At 39.2% G+C, this 17,705-nt stretch overlaps 1 protein-coding gene across 1 annotated transcript in view; it reads right to left on the bottom strand.

Annotated features, from left to right (window-relative positions):
- The window catches only part of LOC136857637 (DNA-dependent protein kinase catalytic subunit), an 873,484-nt gene that overhangs the window by 373,475 nt on the left and 482,304 nt on the right, over positions 1 to 17,705 (bottom strand). The window contains exons 27-28 of the mRNA XM_067136445.2: positions 15,154 to 15,543; positions 9,632 to 9,815 (exon numbers count right to left, since the gene is read on the bottom strand). Coding sequence (XP_066992546.2) covers positions 9,632 to 9,815; positions 15,154 to 15,543 — 574 coding nt within the window. The remainder of the gene's footprint in view (positions 1 to 9,631; positions 9,816 to 15,153; positions 15,544 to 17,705) is intronic.

Here is a 17,705-nt window from a genome sequence, read left to right as displayed (position 1 = left end):
GACGCAGAATATTTTCTACGTAGACTGCCACCTGGTCCCAAGATTCTCGACTTCGTAGCATTACTGACACGATCCCTTCTGGCGTCAATTCTCCGTGCATAACTTCTAAGCATCTTCTTTGTGGCAGCCAATGAACACACACAAAGAAAGTATGTGATACGTCATCGATATCGCCGCAGTATATGCACACCGGACTAGTTGCTAGCCCTAGCCTATGAAGAAATTTTCGGAAGTATCCATGACCTGTCAGGAACTGTGTGAGATAGTAGTTCACTTCACCATGATTTCGGGCAACCCATACGCCCAGAGAAGGTATCAGTCTTTTCGTCCATTTCCCTCTAGAATCATCTTCCCATCTTGTTTGCCATCGTTGCATTCTGCGACTATGAGCCAAAGCTTTTGCCCTTTTCCTTCCTAGCTCTTCTTGTGTGAGCCAAATTTCTTGTCTTTCGAAGGCCAACAAGTCAATGGGAGCTACTGCTGCTACTACTAGAATCGCGGGTTCTGATACTGTGCGATATGCGCAAGCAATTCGTAAAGCTGCTCTCCGTTGTACAGCCGCAATTCTTCTCCGATATTTCACAATTTTTAACGATTCAGCCCAAATTTCCGAACCGTATAGCAGTATCGATTGAACAATTGACATGAGAAGCCGCCTTTTACTAGATATCGGTCCCTTGATATTTCCCATGAGTCTGCTCAGTGCAGTCATGGTTTTCGCTGCCTTATCTGTTACCCGTTGGATGTGGTCCCAATATGTAAGCTTAGTATCAAGCGTTACACCAAGATATTTTGTGTTCCTAGTTGTTTCGATGGCTATCTGTCCGATCTGCATCGGTACAACAGTATTAATCCTTTTCCTCGTCAGGAGGACAATTTCCGTTTTGTGTTCTGCGAGTTCTAACTTGTGATTTATCATCCATTCTTTGACACGTCGCATCACCTGATTCAATTTAAATTGAGCCAGCTCTAGGTTACGGGTTACTATCACAGCAGCTACATCATCAGCATAACCCACAAGTTTTACATCTTCTGGCATCTCCAGCCGTAACAAATCATCATACATGATGTTCCAAAGGTGTGGTCCGAGAATTGAGCCTTGCGCTGCACCAGCTGTGAGCCGTTTTCTTCTCTGACCGTCTTCCGTGTCGTATAACAATGTACGGTCTTTCAAATAGTCTCGCAGTATATACATGAGATATTCTGGTAGCTTGAAAGTTTCTTCTAGAGCTTCCAAAATATCACTCCATCTTGCCGAGTTGAAGGCATTTTTAACATCTAGAGTCACAAGAAGCGTCAGTTTCCTAGAATAATGATTACCCGTTTGAGCTCGTTCTGCTGTCTTCACCACTTCCTTCACAGCATCTAGCGTTGAGTGACCTCTGCGAAATCCATGTTGTTGGTCGGATAGGTCGCCAGCTAATCGGACTGCTGCTAGTATTCTCGGTTGTAGAAGCTTCTCTAAACCTTTCCCGGCAGTGTCCAGCATACATAGAGGTCTGTAACCCCCAGTTTTCCCTTTACTGATCAGAACCAATCTAGCTATCTTCCAACGAAAGCTAAAAATTCCCGCTTTCAAACAATGATTATACATTCTCAACAGCAGTTGAGGACATAATTCGGCTGCCACCTTTAGTACTTCTGCTGGAATACCATCTGGACCAGGGGCTTTCTTATTTCTAAGGGAATTAATTGCTGTTATCAATTCTTCAATTGTAAAAGGTGGTACATTGTCTAGTTCTTTCTCGGCCTCATCATCAATCCTCTCTGCATGATCAGGGAATAGTGTGTGTACTATTTCTTCCATGGTGCGTGGATCCATGATAGGGCTTGGTAGCATCCCGAATTTCTTCATGACAATTTTATACCCTAATCCCCATGGATTTTCATCCACTTCCTTGGACATTTCCCACCACTTGTCGGCTTTACTCTTTTTTATTGTATTTCGCAGTCTTTTCTTCATAGTCTTATACTCTACTGAGAGAGCTGCGTCGTTATGTCGTGCTCTTTGTGTCCTTCGTCTGAGTCGCAGGCATTGTTTCCTCAACTCAGCAATTTCTTCATTCCACCAATATGCTGGACGCTTGCCTCTCCGTTGTTTGATTCTGGTCATTGATGCGTCGCATGCTTGCTGAAGGAGTCTCATGGTGTGTTCCACGCATTTATTAGCAATAATGCTTCTCTTGCCTCCGTGACATGTATCCGTCATACAATCCATTCCATTCTGTATTACTTCATGAAATTTTTCTCTGTCCATAGTGGCTATGTTCCATCTTTCTGACTTGGGCGTGGTAATCCTTAGATTCGGAGTCTCTTGAAGTACACGAAAAGTGATATACTGATGATCGCTTCCAGTATATTCTTCAATTACTCGCCATTCAGTTATCCTAGACGCAATGTCTTCAGAAGCAAAGGTTACATCTGGTATGGTTCCCTGACACCCTGGTCGCCGAAAGGTTGTCACATTTCCAACGTTGATAACCATTAATCCCAATCTCGCGACCATCTCCATTGTACGCCGCCCTCTAGAATCTGTTTGAGGCATGTTCCATTCAACTGCTTGAGCATTAAAATCACCAGCAACAACTAGGTTAGTGTTCATCCCTTGCAGAGTATCTTCAAGCCCATCTAGTTTTGTCTGGAAGTCAGAAATAGCCTCGTTCGGGGTAAAATAACAGCTGACAAAAATTACCTTCTCAACTTGGACCCAGACGAACCCATCTCCGCATCCTTGATTTGTAACTGAGTATTTTCCAAGGTCTGGTACCCATATCGCAGCTGTCCCTAGATTGTCTGAAAACCAGCCTGGTTGTTCTCTGTCTTGATATTGTTCGCTGAGAATCAAGATGTCTGCTCCTATCTCATAGATTATCTGCGTCAATAGATCATTGGCAGTTAGACTCCTGTGTATATTGGCTTGAAGGATCTGTACCATTCACCACTGCTTTTTGGCCTTTTCTAGTGCTTCACGAAACACAATACACTTGCCTGAGCCAAGAGCATGATGTCGTTTTGGCTCTTCAACGCCCATATCTGTGCAAATTATGCATCGTGGATTCGTTTTGCATCCTACTGCCTTGTGACCAGCTTCTCCGCACTTAAAGCAGAGCTTACTTCTGTCCAATCCTTTACAGTTTCGTGCTTGATGCCCATATGACAGACATCTAAAGCACCGAGGAACTACGGCCCACCGTCTTACTCTGCAGTATAGCCAGCCTAGTTTAATTTTGCCTATGTCTAACAGCTTTCGTGCCTCGCTATCTTCTATCTCCACGATGGCGAGTTTTTGTCCCCTGCTGTTCGGGTTTGTGATGGAGACCTTCAATTCTTGATTAAGATTTTCTAATTCACGTCTTACAGCCTCCTCTACGTCGGAAATAGTGGTGGCACTGTCCATATCCCGAATTTCCAATGTAGTTCTAGGCGTCAAAACCTTTACTTCGCCATCATGTCCAAGAGCGCCTTTAAGTGATTTATTAAAATTGTCTCTATTCTCCTTTTCCGTGGCCTTATTAAATTCAAGAAGAACTGCTCCAGACATAGTTTTCCTGATCGATCTAACACTGGCGCCACTGTCTTCTGGGTTCACCTTGCTGCGGATATCCTTCACAACATCTGCAAAAGTCTTGCCATTCATCGGTTTAATAAGTACGGCTTCTGGGCGGCTTCTTATAGTTGAACGTTTCCGTTGCTCGTTCTTTTTAACAGTTTCAGATACCGGTACTGGTTCAGGTTGAGTACCTTCATCTTCATCTGCCTTCTTCTGCCTCTGTTCCCTCTTCTTCTTCTTCTTGGATAAAACTATTTCCCAGTTATCCTGTTCTACGTTTCTGTTTGCGGTGCTCTGTTCTACTTTCTCTTGATCGGTCAAATCCTTTTGCATTAATGCTCTAGTTGCTTTCCAGGCTTTTCTGTGCGTAGATCCCGCATCTAGGGCTTCCTCCAATTTCCTTAAACCTTGCTGAATTTCAATCTTCATATTTTTCTGCTGAATTGCAAGAATACTTTTCAACAGGCCTCTGGCGATTTCCAGTTGTTCTTCCTCTTTTAGCATATCCTCCATAATTTGTTGAGAGATATCAAGCCTCAGATTCGTTTCCTCATTCTGCTCAATGCTTCTATTGCATGTATCATGCGTGCGCTCCACGTCCATGATATTGTGGCCATGTTCCATAGATGCTGGATTCAAATCCACAGAGTCGCACTGGATTCCAGCTCCCGACATCGTGCCGTGAGTAGGGAGTCCAGCTGGCCGTGACTCAGGTCGCAGAGATATATCTATTCTCTGTTATTTCTATGACGAATAATAATAATAATAATAATAATAATAATAATAATAATAATAATAATAATAATAATAATAATAATAATAATAATAATAATAATAATAATAATAATCTCATCAGAAAATCCAAGTAACGAAAAAATAAAAAAATTTAATACCTGCTTTTTATTGTTTAAAACATCTTTGTTGTATTAATATTATATGGCATGAAAAAATTCCTTTCTTTTCATATTAAGATACTCATGCTATGAAACATTATTGAATGCAGGCCTATTACGAAGCTCGATTGAAATTTAAAACATCAGCTGTACTTACAATATATAGTATTACCCTGCTTTTACTTAAATCCCCTGTTGTAAGGCCCATCAAAATATATTTCAGAGGCACAAGATTAGGGTGGAATATTTAAATACACTGGTATGAATTTGAGGGCAGAAGAGAGAATATGAAGAGAAGTAGGCAGGATACAAAAAAATAATGATAATAATATAGGCCAGTGGAAGAATATGGAAGAAAGTTAATAAGAGTATATGATTAATATCCTTTGAGGATAGATATAAAATGATAATTATATTGCTCGGTCCGGATGTAATACTGGCAAGTGCTCAGCTGTCTGGTTATGGTGCGTCACCCTATGCGAATGAAATATGGGTCCTCACGGTGAGGGAGGGCTCCCCACTTATCTTTTTGGTTGCCTTTATTCTCAAGCATGTGACGGTTTAGTCCTGCGGAGATGTCTTCACCATTTAAATGCCCACAACTTAAATATTAACTTATGTAGTAACATGTTTTTACCTGTGAAAGGTTCACCCTTCATGAATCGATAGACGATGCATTCCTCCCTATTACGGTATCGTAATGATCCGTAGTTAGCGAATTCCAGCTGTACCTCGAGTCAGAAGGAGTAATGTTTGGCACCTACTTGGTGTTATTCCCAGGACATTGGCAAGGTCAATGACTCCGATGAGCAGTGATGTATTTATGCTTCTATTAACAGAATAATGTTCCACCATATTATGTATCAATGGTTGTTTGTGTCATGTTATATTTTGTTGTTGCCCTGCCTATACCACTCAATCTGGAGTCACTTGTCAGTCAGCGTTGTGGTGTGTGAACTGAGTAAATATTGGCAATGAGTTTGATTACCCGAAGAGCAATGCATACACGGATGTATAATGATTTATAGTTAGATGTTCTTAAGTACATGAAGGGTAAACTCATGCGGCTATGGATTTTCATGAATAAGTACTTGGCGATTTAGGCAGATGCACTTAATAAAATATTCTCGAACTATGATTCCGTTAGAAGTGCCAATTATCCAGTAGGTGCCTAATGCCAATGCTGCCATACTGTACTGGTGTGTTTGTTTTGTGTTTTAATGGTAATGACGTGATGACATAGCATGCCCTTGGGCAGATAAGGTCATTGATCTTTCCAGCAAAATGTGGATATCCAACTGATATTATTAAAGTGAAATGAAAGAATCAGGAATATATACCATTGAGTTAGACACATTAAGAATCATAGGAGGTTCGAACCTGGGAATGTCAAAATACAATTGAGTGTCAAATATGACCTGATAGAGAGAGTGATTGATTACAATGATAGAAAGGCATTACCCAGGCGATGTGTTGGGATATCACACCTAAAATTGCCATTCTGGCAACCTAATTGGCACTTCACCTATGTACAGAGTTTTTTCTTTTATATGTCTTTCAGTGCAATAAACTGTGTTTTAAGCGTAAGGTAAAAATCCATTCTAATTCTTTCTTGGAATGAGTAGTGGTTGTGTATGGTGACATCTTTTGAAACCACTTAATAACCTCATTCAAAAATGCCTACTATTCTCTTCCTAGTACAAATGTAAACTCCAGTTAGTATAGATAGAATTATAATGGTCCAATCCCTCTCTTGCTACTGTATTTCTTGAAAGCTTCCTCCATGAGAATGATTTAAAAATAATATTTTTGGCTCGTGGTTTAATGTCACATCAACTCGTATAGGGACGATGGTAAAGGGGTAAGATATGCTAGGACAAGGAAGGAAGAGAATGTGTTTTTATTGAGATGTTTTTCCAATACTTCTAACAGGTTTTCAAAAAGAACATTCATTGAATTTTTGTTACTGTTCTGAAAAAACTGTGCTTATAACTGCGCTACTTTTGGTTTAAGTTACAATATGGCTCACCCTGAACATACTGAAAGGGCCAACACGATTATGAAGTATAGTATGTACCTGAATAGAACAGAATTTAGCAGACTTGCAGCTCTCCCCAGGGCAATGGAACTACCATCCGGTGATCTTCGTTATAATCGATTTGTGTGCGTGTTGCTATTGTTTAGCAGACCCTCTGAATACAATGGGCAGCATCTGCTTGTAGGGGAATCTGCATGTTGGGGTGGTGGAGGATAGTGTTGTGTATGGGGTATGAGTTATAGGAATGTTGCAGACAGCACAAGTATTCAGTCCCCAAGCCAAGGAAATCCTCTGACACACCTGGGAATCGAACCTGAGGACTGAAGACCAAGACTCTGAAGATTCAGTCATGTGGCCAGACAGGATGATGGATGATGTATTCCTCTTAGTCTTTTTACCCTATTTTCAAGATATATTAGATATTTACCTACATTAATTTTGTCAGACAGACTAGGACATATATGCTCTGAGCCTATCTATTGCTCAGCATGAAAGGAGGGAGGAAGGGACCTTGATGCCCGGGTTTGATTCTCTGAGGTTCTTTCATCCATAAGATGACATGTTGTGGGGCTTGATTTTATATTTTAGTACCCTGTCGATGCCCAGGACAGTATACACATAATCACCATTAAGCTCAACAAAAGTTTGCCTGAAATAATAGTTCCTGCTATTCGATTTGAAGACAATTTTGCAACCTGAGATGATCAACAAAGGAAATAAACATATGTATCAGCCAATACCGGTAATTCTCTTCTTTCAAAGATTGTATAACGTTAACAGAATCAACATAAAAGGCATATTCTTTGGAGCGAGATGAATGATTTCTGAAGGATTTGTAAAGTGCAAGGAAACATAAAACTGAAAAACAACTTCAAGATCAGATTGTAACAACCATAATGAAATTTTCTGTAGCAATTGTGAGAAATCATTTGTATGGAGGTCACAAAACTTGAAATTTTTGTAAGAACCTATGGCTCAAACCTTTACTACAAATGCATAAAAATCACTTATTCTGTGTCTCATGGCAAGCACACTTTATTTTCAGATCAAATTAATATTATTATTATGATGCGTGAATGGTCCCTTTCGGAACACACAAAGCTTTATTTATGATTTCGTTTGTGGAGGATCCAGGATGCTTTCATCTGTTGACTAAAAATCCTCTTCCTTTCTTCTGTCCACTTGGTACCTGCTCTTTTTGGTACTCCATTCTCTGGAGTAAACTCCCACTTGTCAATATTCTTTCTATATATATTTCGATTCAAAATTTCTTCAGATTGAATTTGTGCGTTCTTCATGTCCGCTTTTGTTTGTTGTACCCAAGGGAAATTCTTCAGTTTATCAACTCTTTCAAGAACTTGGTGGGTTAGTCTGGTTTCTGGAAACCTCTTAACATGTCCATAAAATTTTAACCTTCTTTTCCTGAGGTCTGCCGCAATATTAGATAATTTTTCTGTGGATTTCCAGGTTTGGAGGCGGTACCCTTCTTCCGTGTGTCTTGGTCCTAAAATTTTCCTCATGATTTTTCACTCTTCTTTTAAGATATTTTCCAGCTCGCCCTTTCTATGAAGAGGCATATAAAGCCTCAGGTTTGATTACCGTATTGTAATGTTTAATCTTAACGTGGAGAGACATACATTTTTTGTTGTAGATTTCTCTTGTTCTCCCATATGCACTTCTGAGTTTTCGGACACTGTTGTTTTGGGCTTTTTCTTTTTTTTTTGTCCAGCTGGTTAGAGGATTTCACCCAGGTAATTGAAGTGAGGGACTCTGTTGATTTGTCCGTATTTTGTATCGAGGCTATGGATGTCTAGCTTTGAACAGAAAAATCCAGTTTTCTTGAAGGAGATATGAAGTTTGACCTTTCTGGCACATTCTTGGAGAATTTAAACTTGCTTTATCGCTGTGACTTCATCGCTGGACTAAAGAGCCAGGTCATCCGCGAAGGCTAAGCATGGAATTTCAAGCTTGTTTTTTTGTGTCCCAATGTTTATTGGGTTCCAGTTATTTTGTGCTTTCAGTTCTTTTTCCCATTCCCTCATCACCTTATCTAGGATGAGGTTGAAGAGGAGGGGTGACAGCCCATCTCCTTGCCGGACACCCGTTTTTATCAGGAATTCGTCTGATGTTTCTCCCATGAATTTCACTCTTGACTTCATGTCAATGAAGGTCTGTTTGGTCAAGTTTAGCATTTTGGAGTCTAGTCCCTGTTCTTTTAGTATGCTGAACAGAGATTGACGACCAATTGAATCATAAGCCTTCTTGAAATCTATGAAGGTACAGATGATTGGAAGGTTCTGAGGGCCCTGAATTTTAGAGCGGTTTTGAGGTTGAAGATCTTTTCAGTGCACGATATGTGAGGGCGGTACCCAGCTTGATATTCACCAATCTTATGCTCGAGTTGTTCTTGTATTCTTTTCAACAGGCATGCAGAGAAAATTTTGTAGCCAACTTCAAGTATAGTATGTATAGTATTATTATTAATACTGTATAATTTTTGGGCGACATACTGTTCACAGTGTTAAAATTAGAATCTGCGGTACATCCGACTGCGCTACATCAGGCTCCTACTGTAATGATAATAATAATATGAAGAAGAACCACCATTTCAAAAAAAAATAAATATATAATCCTCTATCCTCAAAGAACATACTTTTTCTCTCTTTTTTTCCCTCCACAGGATACTCTCTGAGTAAATACAGTTTGTATTCTTGGCATAGAGTTCTACTCTTTACAGATCTGCTAGCAAAAACCATCAACAAGGGAATAACAATGATGCACATAAACTGATTGGGCTTGTCCTACGAAGCAACAGCTACTCAGTCCTTACGCCAGCAGGTTACAAGGTGACGCGTGATGAATGTGACAAAACCTACGGGCAGTTAATCCCGATTTTCTAGACCAGGCCGCTATCTCAGCTCCTCAATTGTTTTCATACAGGATGAGTGGATGTCAAACCAGCTCCCCCCAATTCTGGTAACAAAATTCCTGAACTGGCTGGGATTTGAACACAGGGCCTCCAGCTAACAGGCAGGCTAGCTACTCCGAGGCCATGGAGCAACCACTAATGACAGTTTCTTGTAATTTGAATTTCATGGCAGGTAATTTAAAACTGGAAAATGCACTGCATTTTCAGTACTCTACTCTTACCTGATTTTTCTCCCTGTTTTCATTGAAGAGGAAACCAGCATAAAATTTCTCTTCCTTTTTGGAATTGCTGATTACAACAGAAAGAGTTTTGTAGGCTGCACACTGCATCACACGGAAGAACTCCATTACAGTTGGAGAGTCTTTTCCTCTTACAGGAAGAGTCTCTGTACGAACATTGAAAGCCCTGTAAAGTTAATACAATTAAAGCATCAGTTAGGTTTTCATTATAACTTCATGCAGAGTATACGGAGATAAGACATACTTAAACATTTGAGTGTACATATAATAGGTTCCTTTCTATATATTGCACCATTAGGTATAGAGTTTAATATCATAAAAATCTCAAAGGAAAAATCAGAGTTACCTTTCAATTCCATTCCATTACTCCAAACTTTCTTTATTCTAATAGAAGGTTTAAACAAAAAAGATAACTACAGTAACACTGTGACTGTATAATGAACAATTTATTTTCTTCTCTTTCAGTTGCTTTTTGGTTATATAATTAATTTCAACTTAATAAGAGAACTTTTGAAATGTGTGTCCCTTTCTAAGATTTGTCCATTTTAAACCTGTATTTATTTAATACAAAAAGACAATTCTAGTAACAGTCAAGAAATAGACTTTTTGTGCTTATGCCGTGTCAAGAAAATAACATGAAATTCTTTACGTTTCGTAGAGAATTTTTACTAGATGGCTCACCATACGCTGTACAGCACTAGCAATGGAAGCGCAAGCTGACGGCACCATCAGAATCAGTCCGAAAGGGGGGCACATAACAGGTGTACACATATTACTGTATGAAAGTATGACACTGACACAAGCATAGAATGAAACATTTGGTGATGAGGAACGTACAAATTTGAAAAACACCGAAATGAGATAACAATAGTGAAAGAACAGGGAAGGGAACTACCTACGTAAATCCTTAATGGCTGGCAACCACGTATTACTTAATTGATAGAATGTGTCCCTGTTGAAATTGTTAGGATTTCTATGTATTTCCACAGTTTCCCGTACAATCCTGGACCTGTAGTGTCTAGTGTGGGTAAGAGCTCGATCATCTTGGAACACATCATCATGGCCCGACGATAGGGCGTGCTTACCTATTGCTGATTTGTCTGGCTGGTTGAGATGAATATTTTGTTCCATGTTCTTTGAGACTAGTACCAATAGACTGGGATGTCTGGCCACGTATACCTTGCCACAAGTACAGGGAATTTTGTTTACTCCAGGATGTAAAAGTGGGGACAATTTTTCCTTGGTTTTACTTTGACTGTGAGCAATTTTAGTGCCTGTGCCAAACATGGTTTTTATATTGTGTTTGCAGGTTCGTTCTGTCATGTTGCGATGTAAGGCAGGAAGGCAGTTCCCATCACTTCTTCTTTCTGTAAGCTTTGCTTCATCATCCCTCTGGGATACATGGCTCTATGAATCTGCAAATCGCTGTAACTATTACCCTTGAACGTAATTTTGTGTGTGTCCATCTCCTGGATATTTGATGGCTCACAAATTCTTATCACCCTCTTGGTGAATGCCTTGTTTTTGTACTGGATGGTGGTGAGAATCTGCATAAAGATAGCAATTTGTGTGGGTAGGCTTACAATAGACGGTATGTCCTAAGGAGCCGTCCGGTTGCCTTCTTACTAGAACATCCAAGGAAAGAAGGTATCTGTCCGAATCCATCTCCATAGTGAATGTAATTGAAGGATGTTGCTGATTTAGGTAGTTTAGAAATAGATAAAGTTTCTCAGGACCTTTTGTCCAGACCACAAATGTATCATCAACAAACCTCCAACAAATCATACGTTGGACGTGCGCTAATGCAGTAGCTCCTACTCAAAATGCTTCATAAAGAAATTAGCCACTACAGGCGAAAGTGGACTCTCCATAGCCATCCAGTCTGTCTGTTCATAAAAATTCTAGTAATAATTCTAGTACAACATTAAACTGACAGGAACTGTATCATTATTTAAAGGCTGCTTTTGCAAATAACAGTGCACTTTGGTTACAACCCAGCGCATGCCCAGTTGGATTTTCCCCTTCCCTCGGTTTGTCTGCCACTAGCATTGGTCACAAGCTAAGCCATTTCAATTTGTATGAGGATGTCGGGAGATGTAGATTTGCTGATTTTGTACTTTACAATCTAGGGGCAACAATAAAGGTGTACAAGGATAACTGGATCTTTAATCCAGGGCAAATTCTTGGAAAAAACTTGCTTCTTATGAAGACATTTAGAATGATTTTTACTCTACAGAATGTTATTTTTCTGCATTGGATATAACATAGTGAGTAATCATCTGGTGTTACTGAGGAGAGTCCCTCTTCTTCTTCTTTAAAAAAATATATTTTAACATCACTGTGATTTCAGGATTATATTTTTACTGTGTAATTATATCCTTTCACTCACACCGACAGTCCTCATTAGTAATCACAGCTTAATTTTCATGTTAATTTGCATTATCTCAAAGAAAATAATGTGAGCTAGTTCTGTGTGGCTTTATTTAGGGCAATACCAACCTGATGCCATGACCCTTAAAATGAAATGATGGACATATTGTAACTGTCTTTTTGAGGAAGTCCCCATTAGTAATAATAATGTCATTTGCTTTATGTCCCACCAACCACTTTTATGGTTTTCGGAGATGCCGAGGTACCAGAATTTAGTCCCGCAAGAGTTCTTTTACATGCCAGAAAATCTACCGACACGAGGTTGACATATCTGAGCACCTTCAAATACCACCAGACTGAGCCAGGAACGAACCTGCCAAGTTGGGGTCAGAAGGCCAGCACCTCAACCGTCTGAGCCACTCACACCGACAGTCCTCATTAGTAATCACAACTTAATTTTCATGTTAATTTGCATTATCTCAAAGAAAAATTTGATCCTATATTTACTTCTTGATCGAACTATTATTTGTTTTAAAGTACATTTGAGTGGCTCAGTGCCATAGTTGCCTAACCCACATTTACTTCATTTTGAGATATTTTAGGTTAAAGTTAGACTACGATTGAAAAATGACAGGTGCATCTTATATATTACTTTTTATTGCATTACTTAGTACAAATACGGTTTTTTCACATACATAACAATAAAAAAATTGGCACTAATTATCCCCAACCAAAATAAATCACAAACTTATAGGCAGTTTTGGCGCTGAACTATAACACACTTCACAAACAAAATTGCTGGTTAGGCAACAATGGACTTAGATATAAGGAACTTTCTAATGCTCATTTTCAGCAGGAACTATTGAAATAAGTTCAGTCTTTACCTTTAAAGGAATTTAAATGACAGAAATTAATAATATTTGAATCTGCTCTTGACAATACATAATCTACGGTAACTCCTTATTATTTTCAATCTTCGTCAACTTCACTTTCTTCTTGTTCTTGTTCTTTAAGTGATCTGTAGAAATGGTGGTGTTGTGGTTGAATATATTTCATCAGATCCAGTAAATCTTTTAATTTCCCTTTTGATATTTTCCTGCCTTTGGGGTAGAGCTCCAGAGAACTTGGTAACTGGCGGATGGGTCAGCCTCGAACAGATTTCTTTGAGAGATCAACTGTCTGGAATATCCTATCTCCATGGCTGTTGTAGCTATAAAACAGGGTCTTTGGTTACTCTCTTTGTATCTTAAGCCACCATAGCTTCAACCATTCCACTTTTTCCTTGTGCGTACTTGTGGTTCTGAGTTACCTGTAACCAAGTTACATTAACTCTCAACAACAGGTCTCTAGAACATTATCTCCACTGCACTTATAGTTATAAAGAAATTTTACCTGAGGTTTGTGAAATAGAATCACATACAGACGTAACAGCTGCAGGCCCATCTTGTCTTCCTGCATCTGAAAATGCATCGGTAGATCAGAGCCAGACTTGACTAACCAACATAATATTTATAATGGACTTTCTGAATTACTTATATTAATATTTTTATAGCCAGAACTTATCCTCTTCAGTTACTCATTATGTTAGAACTAATACCAAATTTAATACATAACATAATCACCATTGAAGTATCAATCAGTTATGCCTAAGCACAATACAATTTCATTTACTTCAGTCAGAGCTAGAAATGCCTAACCAACTACATGTTTTCCGTATTAATCACAAACCATTCAACTTATTACCTAATATTATCAATATGTGTATCTATTCTAAAGTACCTGAGGATTTGAAATCAGCATAGTTACGTTCATAACCTTGGTCCTTGCCACTGCCATCGTAATTATCCTCCAGGAGCATTTCCACAATACAGCTCTCTTCAGCCATCTTGATGTTGGATAGGCACAGTTGGCACTAAAGGAACTGAAGGTTATGGAAGTTGCCTAACATAATTGCAGGTGGTAGCACCAATCAAGCTACTGGAATGTAGTAGGCAAGTCTGGTCCTGATAGAGGCAACTATTAGGAGTCCATTATAGCACATTAATAGCATTTTTTAAATTTGTGGGTTAGGCACCTATGGCGCTGGGCCACTCATTTGTTTTGTGATTTATCTCTTTTCCTTTTAAAATATGGTTAGATATTTTCCTCATAATTATGATTTACTGATCTTCTTGAGTTAGGAGAGTTTTCTTCATTTTGTTGAGTTATTAGATTAAAATTTAATCTATTCTATCTTTAGATATTATCCAGGATGTACATTTGTTGAGTCATCTTTTCTTCAAGTTTTTATTTTATGCTTATCTTGTGAATCCTATTTCATTATTTTCTTCTCTTTCAGTTGTTACTATTGGAAATTGTGTCTCCACTGTTTAACTTTTACTATTGGAAAAAACAACTATGAATGAATAGAATAGAATATTCTCCTCTCCCAGTAATGGATGACAATGAACTGGGAAGAGAGTATTCATTTATTGTTGTTATATGTTTTTTTTCCACTGTTGGCATCCAGTAATGTGAACATGGTTATGTCTACTCCAGAGAAAGTAAGTTTAAAACTTGATGTTAAGTGCGGTAAATGCCGTAAAATAGTTGTCCTAAGAATGAGTTTCAGTGGTTCCCCATTTCCATTTCCTGGCAAAGATTGGAACAGTTTCAGTTCAAACGCTACAGCAGGTTCCTTCCACCTCCTTACCAAAATTCATTCACCACCATTCATTTCATCTTAATTAGTTCCTCAACTGAAGTCGGCATCTGGAAGGGCATCCGGTCATAAAAAAAAAATAATCAAATAGCATCTCACCTCATCCCCAACCCAGTATCATGAAAAAGGACCAAGTAAACATACATTGTTTAAAATTGCCCGCCCATCACCTAGCAATCTTTAAAACCTTTTGTGGCTTGGGCCAAGTCTGTGTTTGTGCATGGTAATGAATACAACAGACAGTTAAGCATATATATAGTGGAGTTAACATAATAGGGTGTTTCTAAACATGACATGAAGTACCATGAGAGTTTCAGAGAGCTTTAGGATAATTAAGCCAGGATATCTTAAATCCTCAAAAGCTATCCAGGTCCATTACACTCATATCATTTTCTCATTCAAAATAAAACTATTGGAGGACAGAATAACTTACTTGCGTGTAATATCTGTGATGAACTCCTTGCCAGTATTCACAGCTCCTAGAAAGGCAGCAACAGTGATGGGACAATTCTTGCTCTCCAGCTGCTCTACAGGGTATGATGAAAACAGCAGCTCCAGTAATTGCCAAATACCTATACATGTGACCAGCTGATGCTCCATCCGTATAATTCTACTGCTGTCAAGTTTTTGCACAATTACAGCCAACATTTGGTGTACATGATTACTGAAGAAACGTTCTAGCACTGGAATATTACACGCACGCACTAGAGGTACTAGATATCGCTCGACGCACCCAATTCGAGTTTCTGGAGCATACAGCTTGTCATCCCAGAATATATTATATGTGATATCAATGGCGTGCAGCTGCTGCTCAGCATCTAACCTGAAATTGGAATATATCAATGATTAGAACAAAAAATATCTAAATTGGACGAAAATGGCAAGCTAGAATGACATTTGCAATACCAGAGCTTGATGCATAAAAAATCTCACTCATTATACTGTACATGAAAAGGCTCTGCAAATAACCTTACTCCTTGTGGGTGGGGTTAACTTCCAATAAGTAACCAGGGGAACCTGATCCCTACAGAGCGCGTCCCCAGGTGGCGGATAGGGGGCCCCTACAGTATGTAGGGCTGGTTGAAATAACCAATACAACCCGCGGACCAACAGGTAGCCCAATTCCTGGGGGTTTTAAAATACTGGGACACCCTCTCTCCAGGGGCATAAATATGGAGGACCTTTGCCCTGGGTTGAGGGTGAAGACCTCAACAGCATCTACGGGCAGAGAAGATGGACTTCGGTACGGCGGAGATGGCGGAAGAGGCAACCCATCCTTCTGGGGTGTACAGATGGAACCTACTGCCTTGTAGGACGAGGAAGGCATCCTCAAAGGCTAAGGGAGTAAACCATGAAAGAAAATCCTCTTATGCGTTAGGCCTAGCAAGTCAGCAGGAGAGTATTGAGTACAGTTGCTTTCAATAAGAAAAAGAGCCTCGGAAAGAATATTATAGACCGGACTGACACGTCCTCTCAGACAATTGTAAAGTATGATGACCGTAAGGCTGATGATATACAATGTTCTGAAAAGAAAACCCCAAATAAAAAAGAGACCCAAATACCGAATTGGAACTATGAACATTCTATCATTGACTGGAAAGTTAGAAAAACTCCTAGACATGATGGATAGAAGAAAAATATCAATATTGGGATTAAGTGAGACCAAATGGAAAGGGATTGGAGGTAAGATACTTCGTGGAGGTTATAAATTATACTGGAGTGGACAGGAGAAGGTGGCGAAAAATGGTGTTGGATTCTTAATTAACGAAAGGACTGATGCTACAGCTGAAGTTATCTGCAAAAGTGATAGAATCATTAAAATGTTCATGAAAGTGGAGAACACTAAGTACACCATCATACAAGTGTATGCCCCACAGACAGGCTGCAGTGAGGAAGACAAAGAGAAATTTCGGCAAGACCTGGAAGATACAGTTAATGAGGAAAATATTATTATTATTGGAGATCTAAATGCGCAAGTTGGAGTAGACAGACTTGGGTACAAGAACATCATTGGTCCACATGGATTTGGACAAAGGAACCCAGAAGGAGAACAACTATTAGATCTGTGCAGAAGAAATGATCTTATAATCAAAAATACATTCTTCAAAAAAGGAGACAGTCACAGAATAACAAGGTACAGTTGGGATGGCCAGTATAGAACATTGATTGACTACGTAATCACAAATAAAGATGGTGGCAGGTACATCACAGATGTAAAGGTCATCCCTAGTGAAAGCATGGACAGTGACCACAGACTGTTGGTAGAAGACTTCAAACATAAGGCAAATGAAACGCAGAAACTTATTACGAAAAAACCAAGGGTTAAAACTTAAAAGTTGCAAGAAGTCCAAATAAAGGAAGAATACAAACTAACGATTCAACAGAGTTTGCCAAAGTGTGAAGTAACCAGCGTTAATGAAGAATGGAAGGCCTTCAAAGACACCTTTGTGGGAGAAGCCAAAAACCTATGTGGAGTTACAAGTTCTATCAAAAGAAAAAAAGGAGACACCATGGTGGAATGATAGAGTGAAAATAGCGGTGAAAGAAAGAAACCAAATAAAGAAGGCACTGGACAAGGAAAAACAAAAACAGGGACAAGAACGAAATGAACAAGAAATACAAAGACTTCAAGGAGTATACAGGAACAAGAAACTTGCTGTAAAGAACATTGTAAGGGAAGAAAAAGAGAAGAAATGGAATGAGTTTGCAGACAAACTGGAAGAGGACAGTAGAGGAAATATGAAATTCCTATACAGAGTAGTGAAAAACAAGCGAAGGGATCAAGAGACCATAAAAGCAATAGAACGTGATGATGGAACTCTGGCACAAGAAGAGGGAAAAATTAAACAAGAACTCAAGATCTATTTCGAAAAGCTGCTGAATGGAGATACAGAAAACATAACGGATAGAGGAGAGCCAAGTCGAGGAACCACAACTGAACCACCAATTACATGGTTTGAGGTTGAAAATGCACTCAAGAGCAAG

The sequence above is a fragment of the Anabrus simplex genome, chromosome 1 (genome assembly GCF_040414725.1).
Source record: "Anabrus simplex isolate iqAnaSimp1 chromosome 1, ASM4041472v1, whole genome shotgun sequence".
Taxonomy (NCBI): Eukaryota; Metazoa; Arthropoda; class Insecta; order Orthoptera; family Tettigoniidae; genus Anabrus; species Anabrus simplex.
Note: the sequence above shows the minus strand (reverse complement) of the source record. Positions and strands in the feature narration are given on the sequence as shown.